Genomic DNA, 27825 nt, shown 5'->3' on the forward strand with positions numbered 1-27825 from the left:
CAGAGTGCAAAAAATGAAGTGGTCCGGACCATAACTTGGAGCAAAGCTACCCCTACTTTGATACTGCGGGAATACAGTCAAACCTCCAGAACTCTTGGTAGCTATCACTGGTGTTCTGTATAGGCCCCCCTCTGCTAACTAATTTACTGGTACCGTCCATCTGTACAAAAACCTAATCACACAGACTATCCTTTGGAAAGAAAGATCACCTATAGGCATGATTAGTTTAAGAGATACTACTTTTTTTTTAATATTGTTTTTTTGGCATTTTTTTGACAAAGTCAGTCAACAAGACAAGAAACACCGACCATAGCACAACAACATTCGTCCTCCCGCCAAGACTCAGCATCATAATAACCATTCATGAATATACAAACAGCAAAATATAGCACATGTCAGCTAATCTATACTACTATTGACCTCATACTTTACTACAGTACCTTACTACTGACCAGAGCACACTTCTCTGTTCCCCATAATGAATTTGATTGGCATCAAACTGAAATTGTATCATCTACATGAAATAATGGAAGATCTGCAAGCCATAGTCTCTGTCTGTCTCTCCCACAAGCTCTCTCCTCACAGGAACTGCTCTCATGGCACCACCACTGCAGTTACATCTCAGTCAACGCTCCTAATACTGAATTGTCCATTGTGCACTCTCTCTCTCGCTCATTCCTCTGTGAACATTACCTGAATCACATCTAATTCGTTGTGATCACAGAGCTTCCCTGCACACATCCTATTATCACAATCCCCAGAGCTAGACGTCTTAAGCACAATCAAATATCAATCTGCCCATGCAGTTCCAGAACAATTACCTCTTGTCAACCTAGTTACCTACCTCTTACAGATCACATCAAAGCTGGCCTCCTGAGCTGTCGGTCTGTGGCCCCTAATATAAGTTCCATGTGTGCCCTCATTCAGGACTGTGACATTGACCCTGTGCACAGAAGCCTGAGTCTGCGTATCCTACTATTTTATCTTACTTTGCCCCAGGATACAACATTGTCCAGGTCAACACATAAAAAAAACACTAAAGAATACTGATCGGGCGTTACCCTCACACAGGAGTGTTTTAAATGCAAACTGATTACCAATGTAGAGATTACAAACACAACATCTAAATCAGTAGGTCTTAACATCTTCTACTACCCAGCAGGCAGCAAAACCAGTTTCATTTATGTTCTGCCGGAGTATACCAGTGATCATCTCATTGACTTGCGACCACATTTCCATGGGAGATGTTAGCCTCCACTGGAAACAAGACGAAACGTACCCACACACTCCTCCTCACATCCTAGCACAACAAACTTGTACCTTCCCTATTAACAGTAATGTTTTAACCTGGGCCTGATTTTCGTAAAGGAACCTCAAATTAAGCCCGTTCAAATTAGATTGTTCCTTTCAAAATCCAGGTTTTAACAGGCTCTCCCTCTGCTAAACAGGAGAGGGAGACAGTAAAATGTCGAGACCTTAAACACATTGACTACACGCAAAAATAGAAGCACACATTAGAAAATATAGACTTTAAAGTACTTAACTGCCAAGATTGGGAAGCAGACTTATCAATGGAACTGAAACAAGTTTTGGGAATGTCCCTAGGGCTTGCTATAATGTACTGATCCATACAAACACAGGCATACACAAATGTTCAAATACTATTGGTGCTATGTTTGTGTACCTTCTCAGTCTGTGCCTTGTGTTTTTAATTCCTCGAGCTATTTTAGTTCCATTGAAAAGGCAGCTTCCACTCGTGGCGGCATTAAATCATGTCTTTTTTTTCCAGATGATTACAGTATCGCCTCCAGTATCATTCATCGTCCAGCCTAGGTGTTTAACAATAGCAGAATGTATGACCTGCCTTATGCTTTTCTTTTCTTTTTTTTTACATTAACCACTATTGTAATATTGTATGCCACAGCTTTATGCATTGGATTGATTGCAGCCAAAGTTGCACTCTGTAACTGTTTATGATGTCTGTTTGTGTACCCTCCAGGATGAGGCTGAGCAGCTGTACAAGAGTTGCAAGCGCTATGACTTGCTGAACAAGTTCTATCAGGCTTCAGGGCAGTGGCAGAAAGCTATTGAAACGGCGGAGAGCCATGACAGGGTCCACCTGCGGTCCACCTACTACAACTATGGCAAGCACCTGGAGGTCACCGGAGAACGAAACATTGCTCTCAGTTAGTAAGTCATCATTAAATGTTCACTGAAATTATATGTGATGGCAAATTTCTACAATGGACTTGGGGGTCACTGTTACATTTAATTGCAAAAGTTGGCTCGTTAGGAAAGAAAGTTTAAGGTTTAAGACTATAGAGGACAGCTGATGGGAGGCACATTGGGTACATAGTTAGTGTGCTCCCAAGCTACCTTAAAGGTCTTGCCAAAATCATGAGTAATATTTGCACTGACAATGGGATGACTGAAATCCCCACACAAATCCGGTGATTTGTGTCTCATCATGCTGAGAGGTGTACGTGTGACCCAGGAACTGCGGATCTACTTTGGTTCCAGATTTACCGCTACCCCCTCTCCCATGGATAAAGTCAGACAGCAGAAGGCTGCCATGAGAAAAGGTGCAGCGGGAGAGATGTGCATGGCATCTGCCCTTGCCGCTGGCATACTCCACTGCAAACAGGTAGCTGGTAGGAGCCTCCATTGTTGGCGGTCTTGACTGAGAGTAGCAGAATGTCTTGGCTGCTCATCGTAGATGTGAAAGGCTGCACGGGGCAATGCATTCCACCCCTTCCTCTGTGGCAACTATTGTGGAAAGCAAGACCCCATCCTACACTGTGGAAGATGATGCAGTTAAGGTGGAAAGTCTGTGGTCCACCTGATTGGCCTGCCCTGCTGAAGCTTCTCGCAGAACCCTAATGTGTGCTGTGGCCCGTGGCCCCGGGTTTATGGTCAAGTCATATTGGATAATTCCAAAGGGTAACATCTGACAAATTGTGCTGATCTCCTCTTGAAAAAATGCCATGAATAGTTCCTCCCAGCCGCCTGAGTCACTGGTGGTGAGTTTTTCCCTGGACAGTACTGTCTTATTAAGGCTATTTGAATACCATCAATACTGCTCTGTCTGGCATTTAGTTAATCAAGTGAGTTCGTTGGTTAGCAGTCCTTGAAACCCCCAATTAGCAGACATGCTGCACTGCTTGAGACATATGCATTGTGCCTTCTTAATTTAAAAAAAATATATATATTTATTTATTTTTATAAATTATATCAATTACATAATACCACATCCACAAAGCACTTGGTCTATAATATGCGCATCAGTTCCCGCTGGGTCTCCCTCTGCTCCGGATTCACTATGTAGTTCACAAATGTTCATCAACATTGTTCGATTGTCTCCCATCCTGAAGCTAAGGTGGCCCGAACTGCTATTGCCTTGCCCATACCCACTACTGTCACCCCCCTTTTCCTCCAATCCTCTGCATATTTTCTCAAATTTCTTCATGCGCCCCAGAGCTTTATAGATTTGCTTTTCCTTCACGTGACAGAATTCCATTCCGGTTTTCCAGTTACTGTGCAGACTGGGGGGGGGGGGCTGGGGGGTGTGTGGGGGGGGGTTGTACTACAACCCTACTGACCATATTTATCAGATGCTTCTAGTATCTTGTATGGTCAGCTAAGTCCCATACCCCCAGGGTTGCCAGCTTTTTCGTGAATTCTAATGACCCTGTTGCCTCCTCTTGTGATGTTCCTATCGCCCACCAGTATGCTTGGATTCAGGGACAGCTCCATGAGGTGTGCAAGAAGGTGCCCTCCGAACCACATCCCCTAAGGCAATCTGCGTTTCCCACTCTCCCTTTCTTGTGTAGTAAGGTGCCTGTGTAGCACACCCCGTGTAGAATCTTCATCTGAACTAATCTAAAACTGGCCTTTATTGCAACTCCTGCAGGGAATCCCAACACCCCCGCCAGTCATCCTCCTCCATGTTTCCTATGTCCTGTTCCCATTTACCTTGCAAGGTCATCAGGGTAGGTTGGGTCTTTCTCATTATTGTACCGTTTGTCAGTGAAATCAATTTCTTAGCCACTCTCCCATATAGAGGTCCAGCTTCCAGCGGGAGTCCTCCTGTGTTTTTATACCGGGACACATTTCCTAAAAGCGTGGCACAGTCAAGCATAATTTAACCACTGTTTGTCTGACATTTAGTATTCTTGCCATATGTGAGAGAAGGGTACCACCCCATTTGTGTCCCACACATCCGCCAACTTAGATAAACCAATTGCATCCCAACCATAGAATCCTGTAATGCTGTCACGGACTGTAATCTTGAGTCCTCCTATATGCTGTTCTGTGAGTTAGTTGATGCTGGCAGCCCATTTCCTTCCTTAGGTTTTTCCACATATTTACTACTGTCCCCATTGCCAGGCACATCCTGGGTGATAGCCTACCTCTATTCAGTGCGTTCAGGTATTTTTTAATAAAATATTTTTTCATTTCTATATTGATTTTGCAAGAAGGAACATAAACAATCAAAAACATGATTCACATTATAATGCGACATAAAAAGAAAAATAATAAGCAGTACTGTACATACATGGCCCCACATTGGTGCAGTAGATATCAGCTTATATACTACAGATACATGTAATATATTGACAGTGCAATAATAAATCAATTGAACAGGAATTGATCCAACCCCTTCGATGTGAACTCCACAGCAAACAGGCCAACTAGCCAATGGGACAATTTTGAGCACTGAACATTCCAGACTGGATATATCCCATTTTCATCCCATCAGAAACCTTTCAGAAGGCTTGTATGTGCAGCATTCTGCGTGAAGGCAGAACTCCCCATGTATCTGCTCCTGTCAAAGGGAGAACCAGCCTCAGACAGGATAATCATTATAGATAATGGGGTAACTCAAAAGTCAACTGGACCTGGGTACAGTACGGGAATGGAAAGGCGGTCCGTGACCAATACTTTATAAGGAGTTCAATTCCATTTAACAACGTGTGTTGTGTATAAATTAACAACACTGGTCTCTAGTACCTTCACAAATTTCCTTAATGTGTGTATTAAATACCTCTTTATGCAAACACATTTCACGAGAACACACAGACGAAAAGAAAGATTTATGCCCAATTATATTCAAAAGTAATCACATTTATTTGAATATATAACAATTTGTTAGCCAAAGGCTGCACGCAGAAGGAGAAAAGTAGTGGGGTAGTGAAGGAGGGTTGTGAAAGTGTAAGTCAAGGATTGAAGGGGACAGATAGATACTTTAAAAATTACTGGTAAATCTAGACCAGACAATGTTGACCTGTCCAATTAAATTTTCATTTTACAAGTACTCTGTAAATCACAATATGCACTCAATGCATTTTAAAGACAAGATAGATGGATGGTTGGTACAGGTCTGGTTGGGAGGAGCGTCAATCCAGGCTACACAGGTATGCATGAATCCACTGGCCCAAGTTCGCCAGGGTTAGTGGACTGTTCAGGTGTGCTGAATTCGGGCACCCTATCTCCTAGTCATCTGTTAATGTTGACTGGAAGGAGGCCCAATCCCTTAGTTGTGGGATGCTTCTTAGGCCGAACCGCTCGGCAAGGTTGCCACATACAGTCCTGATGAAGACTCGCAGCTGAGGACATAAACTCGCCCTCCTTGCATCAGCCGAGTCGAAACGTCGACGCTCCTCCCAACCAGACCTGTACCAACCATCCATCTATTTTGTCTTTAAAAGGCATTAAGTGCATATTGTGACAGGAAAAGTTCTATTGGAGCGAGCGGGGAGTACAATATTCAGGCAGCCTGTCTCTTAACTAAGTTCTGCCAAGCGTGGGATGTAGTGCTGATAGAGTCTAAAAGACCCATGCAACTAGATGGGGCCCGATACAGCAGCGTTTAGGTAACTTTTCCCTCCCATTTCTGCCCTATTACATTTAAACACCGGTTCTTCCCAGTCGACATATGACCAGTCATTAACCACACTTACTTGTGCAGCCTCATAATATTTTCGTATGTTTGGCAGGGCAATGTAACCTCATACTTGGTTCAGCTGAAGAACTCTCAGGGCTATCCGCGGCTGTCCTTCCACCCAAAGCAGTGTCCAGAACAATGTATTTAGGCTGGTAAAAAAAATCCCTCTTGGATCTTGTAAGGGCTTTTTTGGAGAATCTATAAAAACCTCAAGAGCGCCACCATCTTGAATAGTGCAAAAAGAACAATTGATGGACAGAATCCAAAACAATGTCATACATTCACCCCAGTACAGAAATCTGGGCCTAAATCCATCAATTTTTTGCTCACCATGCCATTCCAGTTTGGACACAGCCATATGCAAATCACTCTTGACCCTGCGCTACATGGGGACAGTCCAGCCCGAACTGCCAGGCCAGGTTCTCCCTGGACTGGAAACAAGCCCTCATCAGCCAGGATAGCTTGACTCCAGTGGCATGGAGTGGGAAGGGGTTGTGGGTCATGTGCTCACTACACCACTAGGATTCAAGCTAGCCTAGCTGATGAAGGGTTATGCCCTGAAACCGGTCCCAGGATGCTTGTTTCTGATGGATACATCTGACAGTGGATTACTCACCTTGTGAATATCCCCTGCGTCAGCAGCATTCGGAAATTGTTTGTAGCTCTCCACGACGACGTCGCAGAATCATGGCTCCGCTCGCGACTCTGATGACGTCACTGGAGCCATAAGAGAGCCTCGTCGGCGTGATGTCAGTTCCCTTTTTTCCACGCCGCCGACGCTAACAGTTTTTCTTGGACTCTATGTAGTTTCACTTGCTACTTTGTGTTTCTACTTGTATTTCTGGTCTTCTTCTTGTTTCCTTTTTGAGGATGTCATCGAGGAAGTCCGGGTTCAAGCCTTGCAGGGAGTGTGGAGGACACATGTCCATTAGAGATCCACATGAAGATTGTGTCTGGTGCCTGTCGTCGGATCACGACGTCGAGGGATGTGCCTACTGTAGGAAAATGAACCCAAAGGTTTTAAAGGAAAGAGAGGCTAAACTCTTCATGGCGAAGATGAGGAAGGAGAAAAGAGGTAGAAGTCGTCGACCTCGCCAGCTCTTTGACGTCGTAAAGACTTCGTGTCACCTCCTCCTTCGAATCAAGGTTCTCCGATAAGATCGGCTTCACCTGTGGCTTTGCCTGCTCGTTCTCTGACGCCGGCTCCATCCCCGACTTCGGCACATTCTCCGGCTTCGGAGGGAGAAGTTCCAGTGCTAGATGAGTTGCCGACTCCAGTGGCTCCACCGTCGACGCCGACAGGCCAGAGTCCGGTAATGCCTGCTCCTGAGCCTTCCCCAGGTGCCTACCCACCTTTCCCAGGCCCGGGACAAGATCCATCACATTACTTGAATGCAATGTATGAAGTCTTTACAAGAGGCACCTTCGGGTCCCATGGGTCCTATGGTGTTTAATCTCGGGGTTCCTCAAGCATATGCTCAGGCTCCCTTTATGCCATTTCTGCCAGAGGCGCCGTCTTGGCAATTCCCGGCGCCAAGGACATTGACACCGTTCCCTTCATCTCCGGCGCCGTCAGCTCGACCTCGTTGGCCGCAGGCTGTGCCTCCGGATCTGTGTTCGACGCCGGCTCCGACTCCGTCAGAGTTGTGTCCGGCTCCATCGACGCCGGTGTCGAGAATGAGATCTAGGAGAGAGGCTCAGCAGATTTGGGAAGAACAGAGGTATCGTTTGGAGGAAATGGAGGAAGGTGAGATTGAGGAGTCGGATGACTATTTTGTTGAACTGAAGGAGGCCAGTGGCCTTGATATGTCTCCAGAATGGGGGCTTTCACCTCCATCTGATGCTCCTTCAAAGGATGTGGCTCCTTACCACACGGTGATGAGGAAGGCAGCAGATCTTTTAGACCTCCAGCTTCCCATGGCTGAGTTTAAGTCAAACATCTTGACGAACGTTTTTCATTCACCTTCTACTGTGGTGGAGCCTTCGCTACCATTCAATGATGCCATCACTGAGCCTGTAATGGAAGTTTGGTGTAAGCCCTTTTCAGCTCCGGCAGTTTCCAAGTCTGTTGCCAGAAGATACAGGGCGGCTTCAGGGGACCCGGAATTTTTAACTTCGCATCCTTCCCCTGAGAGTCTGGTGGTTCAAGCTGCCTGTTCCTTAAGGTCTACTGGGGCTTTTCCACAGGTTCCTGGTGATAGGAGTCGAAAAAACTTGACCAGTCTGCAAAAAAGGTGTTTTCCTCGGCAAGCATGGCATTGAAGTCCACAAATGCCACCTGTCTTTTGGGACGTTACATCCATGCCCTAATGGGCTCTGCTAAGCAACTTGCCCCTAAGTTATCTGAGGAGGAAAGACTGAATTTTAATGAGGTCTTGTCGGACACACAAACGATTGCTCATCAGGTGATACACAGTGGTCTGGACACTGCAGACTCTGTTGCCAGGATCTTGGGTTCTGCTGTTGCTACAAGGAGGAGTGCCTGGCTTAAATCTTCGGAGTTCTCCTCAGATGTACAGGCAACTCTTTTGGATCTCCCTTTTGATGGTTCAGGTCTGTTTGGAAAGAAAGCGGATGCATCCTTGGAAAGATTTAAGGACAGTAATGCCACTGCCAAGTCTTTGGGCCTTCAGGCTCAGCCTAGAGGATCCTTGTACAGGAAGTACAGGGGTTTTGGGAGATCGTCCTTTCGGACCTACAGGCAACCACAGCAGCAGCAAAACACCTTATACAAGTCCTATATGGGCAAGAACAGGGGTCGCCCACGAGGCCGTCAGCCCTCCTCTCCCTCTACCTCTCCCCCTCTTGCCACAGCAAAGCAGCCCTAGATCCACCATTCTGGATCATGTTGGTCCTGTGGGGGGTCGGCCTACTCATTTTCTTAGAGATTGAGAATCAGTCACCACAGACCTTTGTGTTCTCAATCTTGTAGAGAATGTGTATGCTCTTCCCTTTCGGGAATTCCCTCCACATTACCCTCCTTGTCAAGGGTTTTGCTCGGAGGACTACCTTCTTCTCCTGCAGGAAGAAGTGTTAACTTTACTGAAAAAGGGTGCAAGAGATGTGGTTCCAGAGCTGAAAAGGGGTCAGGGATGCTACTCACGGTATTTTCTGATTCCCAAGAAGGATGGCAGGTTACGTCCAATCCTGGATCTCAGGATCTTGAACCTTTTTCTTAAACAGGAGAAGTTCAAGATGCTCACCATTGCGCAGGTTCTTTAAGCGTTGCAACAGGAAGATTGGATGGTGTCGATCGACTTGCAGGACGCGTATTTTCGTATCCCGATCCTGAAGTCGCACAGGAAGTATCTCCGTTTTACGGTAGGGTCGCACCATTATCAGTTTGTGGTCCTCCTGTTTGGACTTACTACTGCACCACGAGTCTTCACCAAGGTGATGGCAGTGGTGGCAGCCCATCTCAGGAGATCGGGGATTCTGGTTTTCCCCTATCTGGACGACTGGCTGATCAAAGCAGAGTCGCCAGAGAAGGTGCTTCACCATCTGCAGGTTACAACTCAGCTGTTGTACAAATTGGGTTTCTTGATAAACGTGCCCAAGTCTCACCTGGTGCCCTCTCAGCGCAACCTGTTCATAGGGGCAGTACTGGACACTACTGTGTGTCGAGCTTTCCCTCCTCCTCAAAGGATTCTCGACATTCAGGAAATTATTCCATTGTTTTACAACGGAGCGGTCGTTCCAGTCCTGAAGGTACTTCGCCTGCTCGGTCTGTTTGCTTCCTGCATTCTGTTGGTCGACCATGCACGCTGGCACATGAGGGCACTCCAGTGGTGCCTTCGCAGGCAGTGGTATCAACACAACGGAGATCTCAGGGAGTCTGTGAGGATCTCCAGAGAAGCTGCAGCGGATCTGTCTTGGTGGAGTGTGGAGGGCAATCTGTCTCAAGGAAAGCCCTTCCATCTACCTCCATCGGTGGCCACAATGATCACGGATGCCTCCACTCTAGGGTGGGGTGCTTATCTGGGGGATTTGGAGATCAAGGGTCTTTGACCTCCAGAGGAAAGGTTGCTTCACATCAACCTTTTAGAGTTGCGGGTGATACGTTTGGTGCTCGAGGCCTTCCTTCCTTCCCTTCGCGGTCGGTCGGTTCAAGTCCTGACGGGCAACACTACCGCGATGTGGTATGTCAACAAGCAGGGAGGAGTGGGATCGCATTGTCTTTGCAGAGAGGCTCTGCGTCTCTAGTCTTGGGTTCAAGACCACCGGATTTGACTGATGGCAAATCATCTGGCCGGGGTTCTGAACGTGCGTGCAGACAGTCTCAGTCAGCAGTTCTCCGCCGACCACGAGTGGAGGCTTCATCCAGAGGTGGTTTGTCACGTCTTCCGGATGTGGGGAACTACTCGGGTGGACCTGTTTGCCACTCACGAGAATGCTCACTGCCCGTCATTCTGCAGTCTCCAGTATCCGTTGCAGGGAGCGTTGGGGGACGCGTTTCAGTTGAGCTGGGAATCACAACTCCTTTACGCGTTTCCTCCCATACCCTTGATTCCTCGGGTTCTGAGGAAGATTCGCCAAGACCGGGCCCAAGTTATATTGATCTTCCCGGATTGGCCAAGAAGAGTGTGGTACACAGAACTTCTCCACCTCTCCTCGTGCCCTCCGCTCCGTCTCCCTTTCAGGGCAGACCTCCTCTAGCAGTCGCATGGGGCAGGTTCTACACCCCCACCTCCAGAGCTTACACCTTCATGCCTGGATATTGAACGGGGCAACCTGAATTCTTTTTCTCTTCCTTCTGACGTGCTGGACATTATTTTGTCCGCCAGACGTCTCTCCACCAAGTCTGTCTATTCCTATAGATGGTCCAAATTTGTTCATTGGTGTGGGGAGAAGTCTATTGACTCTGTAGAGACCCGAATAAACTAGGTCTGCTGGGAGCTCACCCTATCTGTCCCTAGGGTTTCAGGTGATTGTATCCACAATGTAAAAAGCTTTGTCCCCCTTTCTTTAGACAAATGAAATGCGGTAAACAAAAGATTTGGTCAAAAGTATTTAGTATTATATCAAATCAATGATTCTCATATAGCCATTTCAGATTTAGTAAACATTATTTGTTAATGCACTTATAGATCATAAACATTAGCATCATTTTTAACCAAGGTTCATTGTGCAGAATGTAAAAATGTAAAATGAAAGAAAGAAAACATCCCTATGCATTTCGGGTCCAATCGAACCCTTCTTCAGGGAATACAAAATACAATTATTTCAATGTTGTAATCTTGACTTCTCTTGTAGTTTTCACGTCAGTTCCGCGTTTGGGCACTACAAAGTAAATTACTTGACATTATTTCAAGGTATACATACATAATAACTACATAGAATTAACACTGTCCTCAAAGAATATAGAGAAAAAGTAGCTCAAAAGAAGTTTGTGGGAAATGAAGGAAAGTTTCTGTGTTAAAAGGGGATAGAAAGAAGGTCAAAAGAAGGTGCACCACCAATTCAGTTAGAGTGATCACCCAGGACAACACTCGTCTAAGTATCTAACTGGTCATGTATATTGTGTTCTCTTATCCTGTACATAAGCAAAAAGTGTCGTGTGTTAGTCAAAGAGCAGTAAAAACCAAGTGTGTGGAGACCCGTTCAAAAGCTTGACCACTGAATATGTAAGTAAAGTTACCCGCTCTGACTTACCCTATTCGTAAAACTATTGGGCTCGACCGTCTGTTTTAAATGGCAACAGTAGTGCCCCCATCTGCAAATAACGGATGAAACCTGAGTACTTGAATGAGCGCTGTAATCAACTGAAGAGCGATGCTAAACCGGCATCGATATCGCTTACCTAGTGCGTTTACAATCTCTCCGCTTATGAAGGTCACTTTCCCCGTGCCGGCTCTCAAATGTAAACACGTCTCGAACACTAAAATAAACAAGAGTGTGGTCTAAGTTCTCCGAGGTGACAAAACACTATGCTGTGCTATTTTGCCGCTACTCCATGAGTGCCTACCTTCCGCGCTCGGCGTGCGTTGAATTCTAGCCTCCGTATTACTTCCGGTCACAACATTCGGTTCCTGGCAACCATGCTCTTTATACAAACATGTCAATTGGGTACCCAAAACTTTACTCATGACAAACACCAGTGATATACAGCCAGTAAAAGTGTTCATATTCATATGTTGTTAAATAACCCTGATTACGCAACGGTTCCTGGACAAATATTTACCGATTAAACAGTTGTTTAAAGTCGGCGTGAGACTCAGAATGAGATAAAAAGAGTGAAATGAAAAAACAAAAGTTGAATATTTACAAGGGGAATTGGGAAGAAGACGAGGAGGTAGTGTTAATCCTGTACAATAGATTAAAGTAAGCTGAAAGCAAATATTCAAGCAGTGTCTTTCTCCAGCTTTTCTGCAAGCACCTGATTGTATATTTATCGAAGAAAGACCGGTATTTTTCAACGTTGATTCATAATGTCAGCCCTCTTACATTAGAGTTACGAAAGGGGATACGCTGAGTATCGCTTCCTAATATAAGGAAAACATCCTGAGTCACTTAATTGTTACAGACATACCATTGTGAACAATATCAGATTTTCACACACAAAAAAACCATTTTCTGACCAGTTGAAATTAGACTATTGGATAGATTCTGCATTATCCGCATTACCACACGTTTAAACAGTCATTAGAGAAAACATAGCATTTCATACTGGTCGTTAAGCCCACCCTGGGTAAGGGTGCCAAGTTTTTTGATCCAGAATGTCTCCCTACGTGATAATGCATTGTTGTGATCTTTGCCTATGTGTTTTTCAACCACTTCTAACACTGTGAACCTTAATTGCGGTATTGTATGTGTTTCCTTTGTCCAATGTGTCGCTAGGCTGGATGTTGAGGATTTGTTGCGTATGGTACTTTTACGTTCAATAATGCAAGTTTTAATCTTTCGTGATGTTCTACCCACATATATCAGTCCACAGGGGCAACGGATAGCGTAAATTACCCCTTTGGAGTTGCAATCAGCACTGTGTTTAAGGTTTATTTATTTGCCAGTGTGTGGGTGCGCAAAGGTTTTACCCACTATTACATTGTTGCATTGTCCACAATTTTGGCATTTTCTCATCCCTCTGTGATTGATTGTATCAATGATGCGTGAATTCTTAAGTATTTCCCTGACGTTTTTCGCACTGGTGTGTGCAACGATGGGAAAGTTCTTGAATAGGTCCACAAAGTCTGGTTCATTGGCTATGATTTCCCAGCGCTTCCGAAGAATTTGTTTGATTCTCGGCGACTGTGTAGAGTACTTCATGATAAACACAATGCGTTCATTATTGGATTTTTGTGTTTTTTGCAAAAGACGTGATCTATCGAGCATTGCTACCTTTTTCTCGGAGTCTTCCAATACAGTGGCCGGGTAACCCCTTTCCTTGAATCTCTCAGCCTGTGCTTTAATCAAGATATCACATTCTATTGGATCGGAAGATATCCTTTTGATTCTGATAAATTGTGAGGTAGGCAAGTGATTCTTCAGATTTCTGGGATGTGCACTCGTGTAATGTAAGGCGTTGTTGACGTCTGTTGGCTTACGAAATACTGTAGTAGAAATCCCTCCGTGTGTTTTACGAATTTCTATGTCCAGAAATTGTATCTTATGATCTTGTATGTTGAAGGTGAACTGAATTTTAGGGTTGCGTTCGTTTAGTTCTGTGATCCTTTCTTCCAAGTCTGATTTGCTACCTCGCCAAATGATCAAAATGTCGTCTATGAATCTCAGAAATAACAACATTTTGTCTGTCCATTTGGGATTTGTCAAGATGAATTGGTGCTCAAAGTAGGCCATGAAGGTGTTAGCATAAGCTGGGGCCCCCGAAAACCCCATGGATGCCCCTGTTCTTTGGAGAAAAAATTGTGATTTCCATGTGAAATAACTGTGATACAGTGAAAAGTGTAGAAGTTCAAGGAGGAAAACGCATAATTGTTGATCAAGGTCAGATTGTAAGAGTCTCCATTCCATGGCTTCTAATCCTTCCATGCGCGCTATAGACGTATGTAGTGCTACCACGTCAATGGTACACAATAATGTTGTCTCATCAATTTGATCGTTTACATCTGCGATCTTTAAAAGACAGTCTGTAGTGTCTTTTAAATAGGTATTCCAAGATTGTACTAGTGGTTGCATGTGGTGGTCAATGAAACGTCGGTTCATGGATAGAACCACATCCTTGAAGTTATGGGTTGACAGTGTCCCTACTGTGGTTGGGAGCACGTCTGATGTTTTTGGGTACCCCTCACACACCAACAGGCCCCTTGGTGTCATGCTTGGAATCCCTCTTCGCTGCCCCTTACGCCGGCTCTGTGCAGAGCCGGCGTAAGGGGCAGCGAAGAGGGATTCTCCTCATAGACCCGCAGCAAGGAAGCCCGGGTAACCCCTACGTTAGACACGGTCTCATGGAGCAATGAACTCTTTATTTTACAGTCAGCAAAATAGCGGCTAAAGTGTAGGTACATTGATAGACCTTCCCTTGTTAATATCACTTTTCTTGTATATACACAGAAAGAGATTAGAAAAACGTGAGTAAGGTGGGGATTTTGTGTACCCCAGTCCTGAAGAAGATGTTTTTACATCGAAACATGTTGACACACACAAAGAGGCGGCGCACATAATACTACGCCACACCTCCTCTTGTATTCCTTTTTAACAGTACCAACTCGGGGACCAATTAAAGTTTTTGTGTAACCCCACGGGTCAGGTCCTTTTTAATCTCCACTCACTACCCTTAACCCCACCACTACACTCACTCACAATATTATATAAAAACACCCCTCACTATACACCACACATAGTCAAAAAGTGCTCCCGCGCAAACGCAGGTCGCAGCACGCCGTATCCCGTAGAGGGATACGATGACCCCGATGATGAAGCATGACACCAAGGGGCCTGTTGGTGTGTGAGGGGTACCCAAAAACATCAGACGTGCTCCCAACCACAGTAGGGACACTGTCAACCCATAACTTTATGGATTCTTCTTGTTCATAAACGTAACTTAGGGAGAACGAATCCATATTCTCTCTCTCTCCTTCCTTTGTTTAATATTAGAACCACATCCTGCCACAATGGGTCTAAACGGTGGGTTGTTGACATTCTTATGAATTTTAGGTAGCATGTATATGTGTGGAACTTGTGGTGTGGTCGTTCTGAGGTATTTGCCAGTATTAGCATTGATGATTCCATCAGTTTCAGCCCTGGTGATGATTTCTTCCAGATGTTTACTGAATTCATGCGTAGGGTCTTGATCCAATATAATGTATGTTTCACTGTCCAAAACATGTTCATTCACTTTGAGGTCATAAAATGTTGTATCCATCATTACTAGTGCACCGCCTTTGTCGGCAGGTTGGAATGTGATTGATGTGTCTTGCTTTAAGTCGTTCAGAATTCTCTTTTCTTTCTTAGATAAGTTCTGTTTCTTGGGTATCTGATATTTGATTGTTTCAAGGTCCTTTCTCACGAAAGTTTCAAAGTTGTCCAATATTTTATGTGAGATAGGAGACATAAATTTACTTTTAGGTTTGAATTTATCTGATGGTCGTGTAGTTCTATTGGTGGCGATGGTAGAAAAGAACCACTTAAGTCGTAATTTTCGTAGAAATTTGAAAAGAGCTATTTCTGTTTCTAATCAATTAGAAACATACGTGGGGACAAATGAAGTGCCCTTATTTAATACATTCTCTTCTTCTGATGTTAGGTTCCTCTTTGATATGTTGACAACTAAGTTACTTTTTTCGTGATCCGTTGTGGTCGCCCACTTTCTGGAACCTTTTTTGTGACCTTGTCCCCTACGGATCCGTTTGTTCTTGATTCCATTGCCTGGTCTGGTGGATGTATTGACGAATGGCCTTCTGCCAAAAAAGACGGTTTTCCACTTCTTAAGGTACCGGAAACTTGTATTTCACTTGGATCCTGTGTTGCTGAGACTGGTGCTGGTGCTCGTTGTAGTGAGAGGTCATCATCTGGAACTACACTTTCTTCTGAGGAAGTGTTCTTGGAAGTTTTGGTAGAAAATCTCTTCTGTGCATAGGCTTCCGCCCATGTGTAGACCTCGTCTAACTTATAATCAATCGTATCTCTACGAAATTTTCTGATCTTGCGATCATGTACTTCTTTCGTGTGAGTGTCCAGTCTTGCATTAATATCCTCCAGTGTCTTCGCCCAATCATCTTCTGGCATGTTCATCGATAGTTCATGTTGGAGCTTATGGATGTCCTCCTTCAGTTCATTCAGTATCTGGGATAGTTCCTCAATTATCAATAATATGAGATCTAAAGAACACTTGTTCAAGATTGCATACCATTTTGTCATGAATGCTTTATTAAATTTGAACAGCATTGGTTTCAGTGCGATTCGTAGCCCCCTAGGTATTTTTTTTACTTTATGATATTCAATTAGTGTGGTCGCATGAAGACGTTGATTAATTTCTCTGCGCATAATGTATTCCAATTGCTTCAGCATTTGCGTAGTTGTGCCCTTCGACATACTGAATGTGCGTACTTGTTCAATTAAAGAGTAAATTGATGCTGCTTCATCTGTGCCATATACCTTAGCAAAGGTGTGCAGGCTAGATACTTAGAGAGAAGTCTATTGACCCTTTGAGAGATCACTTATCCAACATCCTTCAATTTGCTCTTTCTCTAGCCCAGCAGGGTTTTGCTCTGGCCACTGTGAAGGGTTATTTATCGGCTTTGTCGGCGTTTCTTTGCTTGCCGTACCAGCTGTCTTTGTTTAAATCACCCATTGTGATGAGATTCATTAAGGGGCTTACCAACAAACATCCGCCTACTCCATTTATTGTGCCTCAATGGGACTTAAATCTTGTCTTAACGTACTTGATGGGTTCTCCTTTCATGCCCTTGCACAAGCGTCCCTTTAGAATATTGTCTTTAAAGACTGTATTTTTTGTTGCCATTACCTCGGTAAGGAGGATAAGTGAGCTTCAAGCTCTGAGTTCAAAACCCCCATTCTTGACTATTCATGCTGATAGAATGGTTCTCAGGACCAGGGCTGCTTTTCTGCCTAAGGTGGTAACTCCCTTTCATCTGGGGCAGTCCAGTACCCTTCCTTCTTTCTATCCTCCCCCTCTCCCTTCCAAGGAGGAGGAGGGGCTTCACCGCTTGGACCTTAAAAGGGCGGTGAGTTTTTACCTCGATAGGACTAGAGACTATTGTGTGGATGACCAGCTCTTCGTGGGCTTTGCTGGCTGCAGGAAAGGCAGAGCGGTGCACAAGCGCACCCTTTCCAGATGGATTATCTGGTGCATCAAGATCTGTTACTCTTTGCCCGGTAAGGATCCTCCAGAGGGTATAAGGGCTCATTCTACTAGAGCTAAGTCTTCAACATCTGCCTTGTCTAGAGGTGTTTCTGTGGAGGACATTTGTAGAGCGGCAACTTGGGCCTCCCTCCACACCTTCGCAAAGCATTACTGCTTAGATTCCGAAGTGAGAATGAATGATCACTTTGCGCGTTCCGTCCTACAGGACTTTTTGGTATAAAAGGGTGGACACCCTCCTCCGGGAGTGGTGACAGCTCTGGGATTCTATTCACAAGGTGAGGAATCCACTAGCAGATGTATCCATCAGAAGAACAAGTTACTTACCTTCGGTAACGCTTTTTCTGGTGGATACAGTATCTGCCTGTGGATTCCTCACTGACCCACACGCCTCCCCGTTGTCCATCCTTGTATACCTACAATGATGTTATTTTATGACGGTTGTTTTCAATGGAAATGGTTACATTCTGTTTGCTTTACTGCACTGATTTCACACTTTGTGTGTTGGTTTGAATACTGTGTACTGTGTATACTATGTATATTTGTGTCGGTCCGTCCGTGTGCCTCGAAGGCACGGGAAAAAAAGGGTGGAACTGACGCCATCACGCCGACGAGGCTCTCTTATGGCTCCAGTGACTTCAGCGGAGTCGCGAGCAGAGCCATGATTCTGTGACGCCGTCCTCATCGGCGTGGAGAGCTACAAAAAATTTCCGAATACTGCTGCCGCAGGGGATATTCACAAGGTGAGGATTCCACAGGCAGATACTGTATCCACCGGAAAAAGCTTTACTGAAGGTAAGTAACTTGTTCTTCCGGTCCAGGGAGGACCTGACTTGGCAGTTCGGGTTGGACTGTTCCCACAAGGAACAGGGTCAAGACTGATTTGCATACGGCTGGGTCCAAACTGTGGTGGTGTGGTGAGCAAAAGAATGATAGATTTAACCCAGATCCTTGTGACTGGGGGTGAATGTTTGCATTGTCCAACATTCAGTCCATCAACTGTGTCTTTTGCAACCATCTTGAATAGGGCCGCTTTACCCAATAATGAGATTGGCAGTGACTGCCAATTCTTCAAGTCCTGTTCTAATCTTTTAAGTTGGGGTTTTAGGTTAGCCTCGTGGAATGCATTTGGGTTTTGGGTTATCCATAGCCCCAGGTACTTACATTTTAATGTCGCCACCCTCAATGGTAGGGGAAGTATGCCATCCCACAGGTGCCACCCTGTTGGGAACCATAGTGACTTGTCCCTATTGATGGGGAACCCAGCGCGTGCCCTAAATATGCAGAATATCTCTCCCAGTCTGTCTAGGGATTGGTTGGCGTTAGTCAAATATAGCAAAATATCACTGGCATATAGCGAGATGATTTCATTCACACCGTCTCCCCCAGGCCATCCCCATACCTGTGCATCCACTCGCATCCACTCTGCCAGGACCTCTACAGCCAAGGCAAACAGCATAGGCGAGAGTGGGCAGCCCTGCCTGTACCCCCATGTATGTTGAATTAGTTTGATGTTTAGCCATTAACCCTCACTCGTGCCTTAGGGCTGTCATATAGGTGTCTCACCCTTCTAATAATCTGGGGCCAGACCCCATTTTAGCCATAACTCAAAAGAGGTAGGTCTTCTCGACTGAATCGGATATCTTATTTGGATCCATGAAGGCAATCACTTTCCCTGTCAGTGAGCTACGGGTGACTGCCAGGTTGTCATGCAGCCTCCTTAAATGTAACTTGGTTGAATGGCCCAGTACAAACCCGTTTTGGTCCAGGTGGACCAGCTATTGCATGAAACCTGATTGTAGCAATCTGACGGCGCGCAGACAGCGACAAAGGAATTAATCGCATGCAGGGCCTTTCAAAGAGATATTGATCTGAATTCCAGATCGCTTGAACAATGCGGCTGGAATTAGCTACTCCTCAAATCACTTAAGGGAACAAAGGGACCGACGAGTTCCGGTGTCTGGATTCCACCCGCAAAATAGCCAGACTCTTCAACACAACCTGTGATTATTTTACACAACCATGCCTGGGTCCAATTCACAAGGAGTCCCAGAGGCGGCACATCCCTTCTCCCCCCCTCCTACCTTAAGCCCTGAAGAAGACCCGCACCTGACCCACCAATTGGACTTCCATAGGGTCGAAACATCGACAATTTAAATCCACTGGACCAGCTGAGAGTATTCAGTCAAAACAAGCCAACGGAAGTGGCCTACTGGAATAACTACAATTGATTACCAAACTGGCCAAACTAATTTCTCTCCTTCCCCCCCCCCCCCCTTGTCCCCGGCCATCTCACATGTATATAAGTCACTAATCCTATGTCACCAGTGCACAACATGTCACTACGCACTTAAAAACACGCTCACTTTATTTGATGCGCCGTTTAGCAAAATGTATTTGATTCTTCAATTATTCTTCATGTATTGACAAAGGGTATTTATGAATGCGAATAATTCATATATAAACATTTACTGTTACCGTGTTTTTGGTTTGGTTTTGCATTAATTGTTTTCTTTATAGTCTTAATTGAAGCAAGCAACGACTTTCGTAAATCTTGAATGATTCACTCACATTTTGAAGCAATATGGTTGCATACCCGACAGAACCATTGTGTATACTGAGTAGTTCCGCAATTTTGTCACTACAGCACACTATGTCTCCAGATTCCGTCTTTATCTCTCTAACTGCCATTCTCTCACTTCTCTTTAGCCATGCTAATATTTTACCTGTTTTGTTCCCCCCCTTCATATATGGGTTTTTGTTTTGGTAAGGAGGATGTTCTAGCCTTGTGTTTTGCTACCGCCTGGTATTCCGCCTTTTTAAGTTCCATGGCCGTTTTACCTGAGGGGATCGCGTTTGCTGCATATTCCCCTCTCTAGCCCTGCAGTTCTTCTTCCAGGGTGGTCCGCCTGACATGTCTCCCCCTCCTGTCCCCTATCTCCCCAGCAATGATTATACCTCTAATCGTGGCTTTATATGCCTCCCACACTATCACTGGGCTGCTCATTGAGGCTGTATTGTCCTTAAAGTAATATTTGGTTGCCTTGTCTAGTCGTTTTACTTCCTGCCTGTTGGCGAGGTGGCAAGACGCCATTGTCCAGAGGTTTCGGTATTTTATTGGTGAGGGTCGCCAACAGGGGGAAATGGTCACTTAGGCCCCTTGCCAGATAGGTTGCATCCCTAAATCTGGTATGTGAGTCGCCTGTGGTGAAAAGGTAATCAATCTGTAAGTGCATATTGTTTGCTCTGGAGAAAAAAGAATAACCTCTTTCCGAGGGGTGCAGAGCTCTCCACACATCACTTAAGCCCAGCGCTTAGGTGAAGCCCGCCAGATTCCCTCTAGTGGCTTCTCATTCCACCTTTGCACTCATCGTATCCAGATTCATGTCTAATATCAGGTTGAAATCTCCATCCAGCGTCACCAGCTCCAACCCAGCCTCCACTAGTATGTTACTCACTTTCCGCAATGTGTCCATCTGAAGGCCCGGGGCGGGGAATATACATTAGCTAATAGGATGCCATCACCTTTGTCTCTGCCCTGGATTGCAGTTTAGCATCCTTGTGGGTCTACCCAGGTGTGTTTTGTGTGGAATGGGGGGGTTTTCCTTATTAATATCAGTACCCCTCGAGATCCTGAGGTATATTGAGTGTACCCCATGTGCCTGTACCGCCCTTGCCCCATACTACAATGTTGCTTGTCTATTAGGTGTGTCTCTTGCAAGTACACCACATCTGGTTTGATTACATTGAGGGCCCTTTGCACTAACCTCGTTTTAACTTTATATCCCAGGTTATTACCATTCCAGAGCAGTAACGTCAAAGAGTGTGTGAGTGTCATGTTTGGAACAAATAATCTCGATGTAGTTTCACTTCCTGTATGTGGCTTTTGTGACTGACCCTTTCGGTCATGGGAGTCTTTGCTGTCATGAACTCCCCTAAAACTAACCCCGCACCCTACTTCACTGTGCAGTGATTTTAAAACTATCCACCCCCCCCCCATTCACAATATGTGTGAATCTCAAACTTTAACATTTTCAACTAACCTATGCAATGTTTGCTGGGGCTTAGCTGGCCACCTCTCGTGCGAAGCAGTTCTCACAACAATGTTCCTCAAGGAGTAGTTTCCTGCATAAGAGCTGTGTATCAACATTGCCCCTAGACCCTCTCGCCTGAGGCCTTTTTCTGTGTTACCAGACTCTGCTAGCAATCTCGATCCACGTTACCCTAAATGGTCTGACATAATGGGCGTCATGTGAGGCAGCTGTTCATCTTCTTTGTCTTGTTCCGTGTCTGTTTGTACCGGGCTACTAGTCCCCATTGTCCTGTTCGAGGGTTCTTCATTCATTGTTGTTGAGAACATCTGTATATTGCTGCAGTTCTGTGACTGTTTGTTCCTGTGCCTTCATGGGGGAGGGGATGTTCTGCTTCTCCCCCTCCTTCTTGCTCTTTCTTCTTTTTTGACCCAGGTTTCCAGCCCTTCTTCCTTTCCCCTCCGGGCGGTGGTTCCTAACATAGTTTTCCAGCCACAACCAGGCGGCCTATGCCGAAAGATATCAACTTTCCCCTTGTGCTCCACTCTTAGTTTTGCTGGGTACAGAACTGAATACCGTAGTTCAAGTTGTCGCAAAACCTTTACAGGTATGAGTGTTCTTCGTTGGTTCTGTACCAGGTTTGTATAGTGGGGGTATAGGTGTATCTCATGTCCATCTATCAGCCAAGCGCCACGTTTCCTTGCCGTTTGGCGGAGTACATCCCTATTGCGGACGTTCATTAGCCTTACAATGATCAGGCGTGGGTTCGCTCCTGGTTGCGGTGGAAACAACAGAACCCTGGGTGCTCATTCCACTGAGAAGAATTTAGACGGTTTTCCCTGAAGCACCATCTTGTCCAACCAATTCTCCACTAATAGTTCGATGTTTGGCCCTTCCAATTTTTCCAGCATTCCTATTATCCTTATGCTGTGGTGGCAGGACCTGTCTCCAGCATCTTCCAGTCTATATGCCCGGTGTTTCATCTTTTCCATATCTGCGCATGTCTTAGTGAGATCTCTCACGATTTGTAGGGTGCTACCTATTTGGTCTTCTGATTCCTTACCACGATCTGGCAGTTTTATATGGTCATGCCGCAGGAATCCCACTTTGTTTACCACAGCTGCTATTTGAGACTCTAAAGAGAGTGTAGGGTTTTTAATCGCTTGCAGAATGGTTGCTGTCTGTGCAGCCAATGTTGTACCATCCTCTCCCTTGGACCTGTACTCTTGTTCCCTTCACCTGAGGGGGCCTTCTTAGAGGATATGGGTCGCACCATCGTTTTGTATGGTACTTCTCCTTCAGTTTGAGGTTCACCATGTATGGGCTGTACTGGGAGTGCGTCTCGACCTAGGGTCCACCTACCTTTCCAACTACGGTTTCCCCCGATGTATCAACACTGTTTCGACTGGTAGAGTAGGGGGGAATCGCAGGGTTGACTCCTGTAACTGGACCTCCTTGCTTGACTTCTCGTCCCTCCGTTCCCGGGGTTTCTATGCTGAATAGTTCTTTCTCTGTGTGGGGGAGGGGGCTCCAATGAAGATCTTATCGACCCCCAAAGTGAGTCCTTGCTAGTAGTCCATCCTCTGCAGTGTTGTGCCGTGACCATGCGGTTTTAGTTTTGCCGGTTGCTGCTCATCCCCAAACCTCCTTTGCTTTTCTCTTCTGATGCGATCACAAGAATCTCGCACTCATTCTCTGTTGTGGAGGCCCCACAACCGCCCGCACTTGTTTCTTGGCTGGCCGGGCCCGGTGTTGAACGTCAGGCTCTGTACTCTGCACCCTTTCCGATGTCCCCTTGCGATTTCACCTGCTGACCAGTAGCGCCTCCAGCGCTGCTTTGTCTCTAGTGCCCCTCCACCCGGGATCATCTGCTTCCCCTCAGCACCGAGGTCGTGGTCCCTACTGCATTGGGGCTCTGTCTTACGCTCCTCAGTGTCTCCTACCCACCGTAGAGATGCAGAGGGGCTGGGAATGATACGAAAACAGTCCCAGGCATTACTGGTCTGCCGCAGCTGTTACCCAACACATCAGCGCTCCACAGCCGCTGGAGTGTCTCCGGCAGGCGCCATTTTGTTTTCCTGGGCGATCGCAGCGCCAGATCCTTTTGGTCTTCAGTGGTCTCTGGAGGGGACAAAATGGTCAAGACACCCCCACACAGGGTCCTGGCAGGAGTTTTCGGGGTTCAAAGCAGGATTATTGAGGTCTTAGAGCCCGAGATCTCCAAGACGCACGTTCTGTCACCTGAATGCTCAGGCCACGCCTCCATTGTGCCTGCTTTGTACTATGGATTGCGCCTCTTAGATGCTAGTATCTGACCTGTTTTTGTACTTCATTTCATTTTTATTTTCTTGATAAACCAGTTTATATTCACAACTATTAAAACAATTTGTTTCTTATCCACTACAATAGTAGCATGCATGTTCCAATGCACCATATTTCTACCATTGCCCCTTCACCCTACTCCAGTCCATAGTACCCCCACCATTTACCCCAGATCTTAGTGTGTTTCTGTTGGCAGCCCTGTGCTTGATAAAGTGGCTGCTCCATTTTGGCACACCAATCAATCCCCCGGCGGCACTCTGCTAAGGTAGGAGGCCGAGTAGACCTCCATTTGGGAGTGATTTCCGTCTTGGCCACAACTATGGCCACCCCATGGTAATCCTTTTACACTTCGGCCGCCCAAGTCTTCTAAAATGCCCAATAGGCCCATCGCGGAGTGAGTTCCAGTTGTCGATCCAGGACCTGCGATAGTGATCTCTCAACCCTGCACCAGAAGGTTGTTAGCCTGGAGCAAAACCACACCATGTGAAACAAATCTGTGCCCTTGTGGGCGCAACAAAAACAGTGTTGTTGAGGTATTGTCCTTGCATGCCATACACGTTTGAGCGTGAGATATGAGATATGGAGGAATGGATTTGGGTCAGTCACATCTTTGAGGAAATAACTTCACGGGTGTCAGACTGGTAGATTCTCTGGACAATGCGGACTGGCATCTTGCCATCCACCATCTTGCCATCCATCCCAGAGTACCCACCCAGTTTTCCCACCTCTGTTTAAGCATTGGAAAGTCATCAGGCACATTAATCACCGAAGTACGATATATGCAGGATATTGCCTCTTTGCCAACGGGCCCCATTAAAAGTTTGGCCTCCAGTGGGCTGAGCTCAGGTATGTCAGTAAAGTCACTTAGGTAGGAAGAGAGTGCATGACAGAGTTGTTATTATTGGTAAAATTGAGTATGAGCAAAGAAGAACTGTTGTTGCAGGTACTGGAAGGAACAGAGATGCTCACCATGCTAAACGTCACCAAGAGTCATGAGACCTATTCTATTCCAGGACTGGAAATTGCAAGGAAGGTCAAGTGATTAAGCCATGTCTCCTTTCACAGTGGAGTGAGGTGTGTGAGTGTTTTGTCCCATCTTATGAAACTTAGGGCAGCCCTCCACACCTTAATTATCACCGCTGTAATGTCCATAATGTGGTGGGGAATAGGGTTCCCGTAGAGCAGTCTTATCTCAGCATCCAACCCCAAACACAAAAGGTCCAGGCGTTATGCCAGATTGTGTCAGCCAATCGTTTATCACTATCAGCTGTGACGCCCAGTAATATAACTTGATGTCGGCCATGTTCAAGCCCCCATCATAAACAGACTGTCTGCATTTTAAGATGCAGTACGAGGTGGCTGACCAGTGCATATGAATTTACAGATTAGGGTGTTCAGCTTTAAAAACCACTGATTTGAAATATTGAGCGGGAAGTGTTGGAGAGTATACAAAAACCTGGTAGGAGCCAGCATTTTGAATAGAGCTATTCTCCCTAGTACGTTGAGAGGGAGATTGTCCCACCTCAGAAAGTGGTGCTTCATCCAAACACTTAACTGTGTGAGATTGAGTCTCCACACAAGATTGGGGTTTCTGGCAATATAAAACCCCAGATATTGAAAACTGAGTCTCAGAACTGGAATGAAGGATTTCTGTAGAAGGCTGCTATCTCTGTGTACTATGCCAAAAAGAGGTATTGTGTGCAGAGAGTCCAGTGGATCCCCAGAGACTTTCCAGAGGCTAAAGTGTATAATACTAATGCTCTGTTTTGTGGTAGTGTGGTCGAGCAGTTAGGCTTATCAGAGGGCATTGTTAAGCATTTGTAGTACACACAGTGGCAATAAATGAGACACACACTCAATGAATAAATCCAAGACCAATCTATAAAAATAATACTTGGTTATAATTATTTTGTAGAACCTCAGAAGTTTGTCATAGAGCAACACGTTTTTCAAAAGAAATACATGCACTTTGCAATGTTACCCTATGGGAGGAAGAAAAGATTCAGCATACATAGGCCAGTCTTTGGAAGTTAAGGTCAGTATTGTGCAAGGTTCAGTTCAGCACCAGCAGTGCACCACTGACGGCACAGAGGCGGCCAGGTGCAAGGTGCAAATTCGACGTTGGGCTTCCAATGCAGCTCAATGGGGATTGGGGGCAATTTTCAGAGGCTGCTTACTAATAAGTAGCAGTGGCTTGGGATGGGGCAGTCTCAAAGGGTTGAAGCAAGCACTGGACGAAGTCCAAAGAAGCACCAACACTACACCACCAGCTGCACAGGGGCGGCCAGGTGCAGGCTGCCAACATAGCATCAGGGGCCCAATGCAAAGCAATGGAGATAGCCAAAATCAGAAACAGACTGCATGCTCAGGCCAGGAGGCTGGACACAGGAAACCTACAGGTATGGAGGTAACTTGCAATGCTTGGGGATGTAGGGACACCTTTCGTTCTCTTCACCAAGGCCCAGGACGGACGGGTGCAGGGGTGTCTTTTGGAGTCAGAAACTGCTGCAGGTGACCAGTCTAGGAGAGGTCATCTCATGGTGGACTCGGGCTCTGGAGTGCTGGGGAACCTTGCTGGAACGAGTGGGCCACTTGGATTCGGGCTGAAGAGGTGGAAAAGGGGGGGGCGGGCAGGCTTTGCTGGTCTTCAGGTCACAGAGTCTTTACTTGGAAAATGGTTGCTTGGTGAAGAGGTCTGCTGTACTCGGGAGTCTTGATCTTTGTCGAAGGCACACAGTCGTCCCAAGGCTTTGGAGGTCTCTGGGCTGCAGGACGGGTCGTCTTTTGGCACAGGATCGTCAAGAGCTGCAGACAGGTTGGTAGGTCTGGGGCCAAGTCAGTTGGTGTCTGCAGTCTTCTCTGCTGGTGCAACTCTGTAGTGTCCAGCTCTTCTTAGATCAGGGTCTTGGGATACCACCTTAATACTATATTTATGGGAGTTTACAGGAAGTGCCAGGTAGTAGCTAATGAGCCCATTACCTGTTATGCCCACCTCACCACCTGTGAGAGGGGGACATAGACCTAGTCCCGATTGGATAAGTCACACCATCTTCAAGATGGTGGACACTGAAAAGTGTACTTCACCTCGCCTCCAACACCTGAGGAGTGGAGTTGGTAGAGGGGGGAACACCTCCTATGCTTTCTAAGTTTTCCCGTCCATCCTCCTGCTAAAAAAGTGGGATTAGAACTGGACTGGGGCCTGCTCCCTCTAACAGGAGAGACTGGGGTTGCATTACAAAGGTGGCAAGGCCTTTGAAGCTTTCCGCCATGGATGGCTTTTCATGACCAGGGTGAAGTGTGTACACCTCCACCCAGGAAAGGCATTGTTCCTGGCCTCAGAGTGTGCAGGCACTCTCCCCATGAGTTCAGAACACTGCCTGGAGGTAGCAGGCTGGCTCACGCCAGTCGGTGATTACACTAAAGAATAGTAGGTTTCAGGGGACCCCCTCTAAGGAGTCCTCTGTTTTCACTTTTTAATACATCTGACACTGGAATCAGTGCCGAATTATTAGGCTGAGATGTTTGGTACCAAACATTCATATATTTCAGTGAAACCATCATGGAGCTGGGGAACTCGTAATGACGAGTGTCCAGCCAATGACTTTACCATGGCTTCCTTGGTCACTTGCAATATCCAGGAATCAACAAGAATATTGCAGAGGCATACCTGCTCCTGCAATATAGGGGTGTCTTACCTGTATCTCATGCAATGTCTATGGACATGGCACACAGGGATGTGTGCCATGTCGACTCTTCAGTTTTGTCTGCACCAAGACACGCAGGCTGCAGTGACAGTGTGAATGAATGTGCTTGGTGAGTGGTCCCCTAGGGTGGCACAATACGTGCTGGAGCCCTTAGGGAATCTCTTTAACCACAAGGCCCTTGGTACCAGGGGTACATTTAAGGAGGGACTTGTACGTGAGCTAAAGGAGTGCCAATTGTGGAAATGAAAAGCACAGTATAAATACGGAGATCTGACACAGGGGACCTGGTTGGCAGAGACCCTGTGCACTCCCAGTCAAAACTTCATAATTTCTTAGGCAAAAAGGGGGGCTAACCATGTCCAAAAGAAGCGCTTTCCTACAATTGCCAATTAACAGTTCTGTGGTCCCCTTGAATAGGCACCAAGAGTGACTTTATCCAATTTACCTAAAGGCCAGACGCTGACTTGTATAAGGACCGAAGCTCCAGGGCTCCGATGGCTGGAGAGGTGTGGTTCAGCCAGGAAGAGAAGGACATATCGGCATAGA

At 46.0% G+C, this 27825-nt stretch overlaps 1 protein-coding gene and 1 long non-coding RNA gene across 2 annotated transcripts in view; one reads left to right on the forward strand and one right to left on the reverse strand.

Moving 5' to 3' along the window:
* Nucleotides 1–27825, forward strand: part of IFT140 (intraflagellar transport 140) — a 1386753-nt gene that overhangs the window by 1155300 nt on the left and 203628 nt on the right. The window contains exon 20 of the mRNA XM_078662938.1: nucleotides 2000–2190. Coding sequence (XP_078519064.1) covers nucleotides 2000–2190 — 191 coding nt within the window. The remainder of the gene's footprint in view (nucleotides 1–1999; nucleotides 2191–27825) is intronic.
* On the reverse strand, nucleotides 11130–11781 carry LOC144784270 (uncharacterized). The gene is made up of 3 exons (XR_013601625.1): nucleotides 11745–11781; nucleotides 11597–11657; nucleotides 11130–11224 (listed from the first exon to the last, which is right to left on the reverse strand). It is a non-coding gene; the product is annotated as an uncharacterized LOC144784270 (long non-coding RNA).

This window comes from Lissotriton helveticus, chromosome 10 (assembly GCF_964261635.1).
Source record: "Lissotriton helveticus chromosome 10, aLisHel1.1, whole genome shotgun sequence".
In the NCBI taxonomy this organism is placed as follows: domain Eukaryota; kingdom Metazoa; phylum Chordata; class Amphibia; order Caudata; family Salamandridae; genus Lissotriton; species Lissotriton helveticus.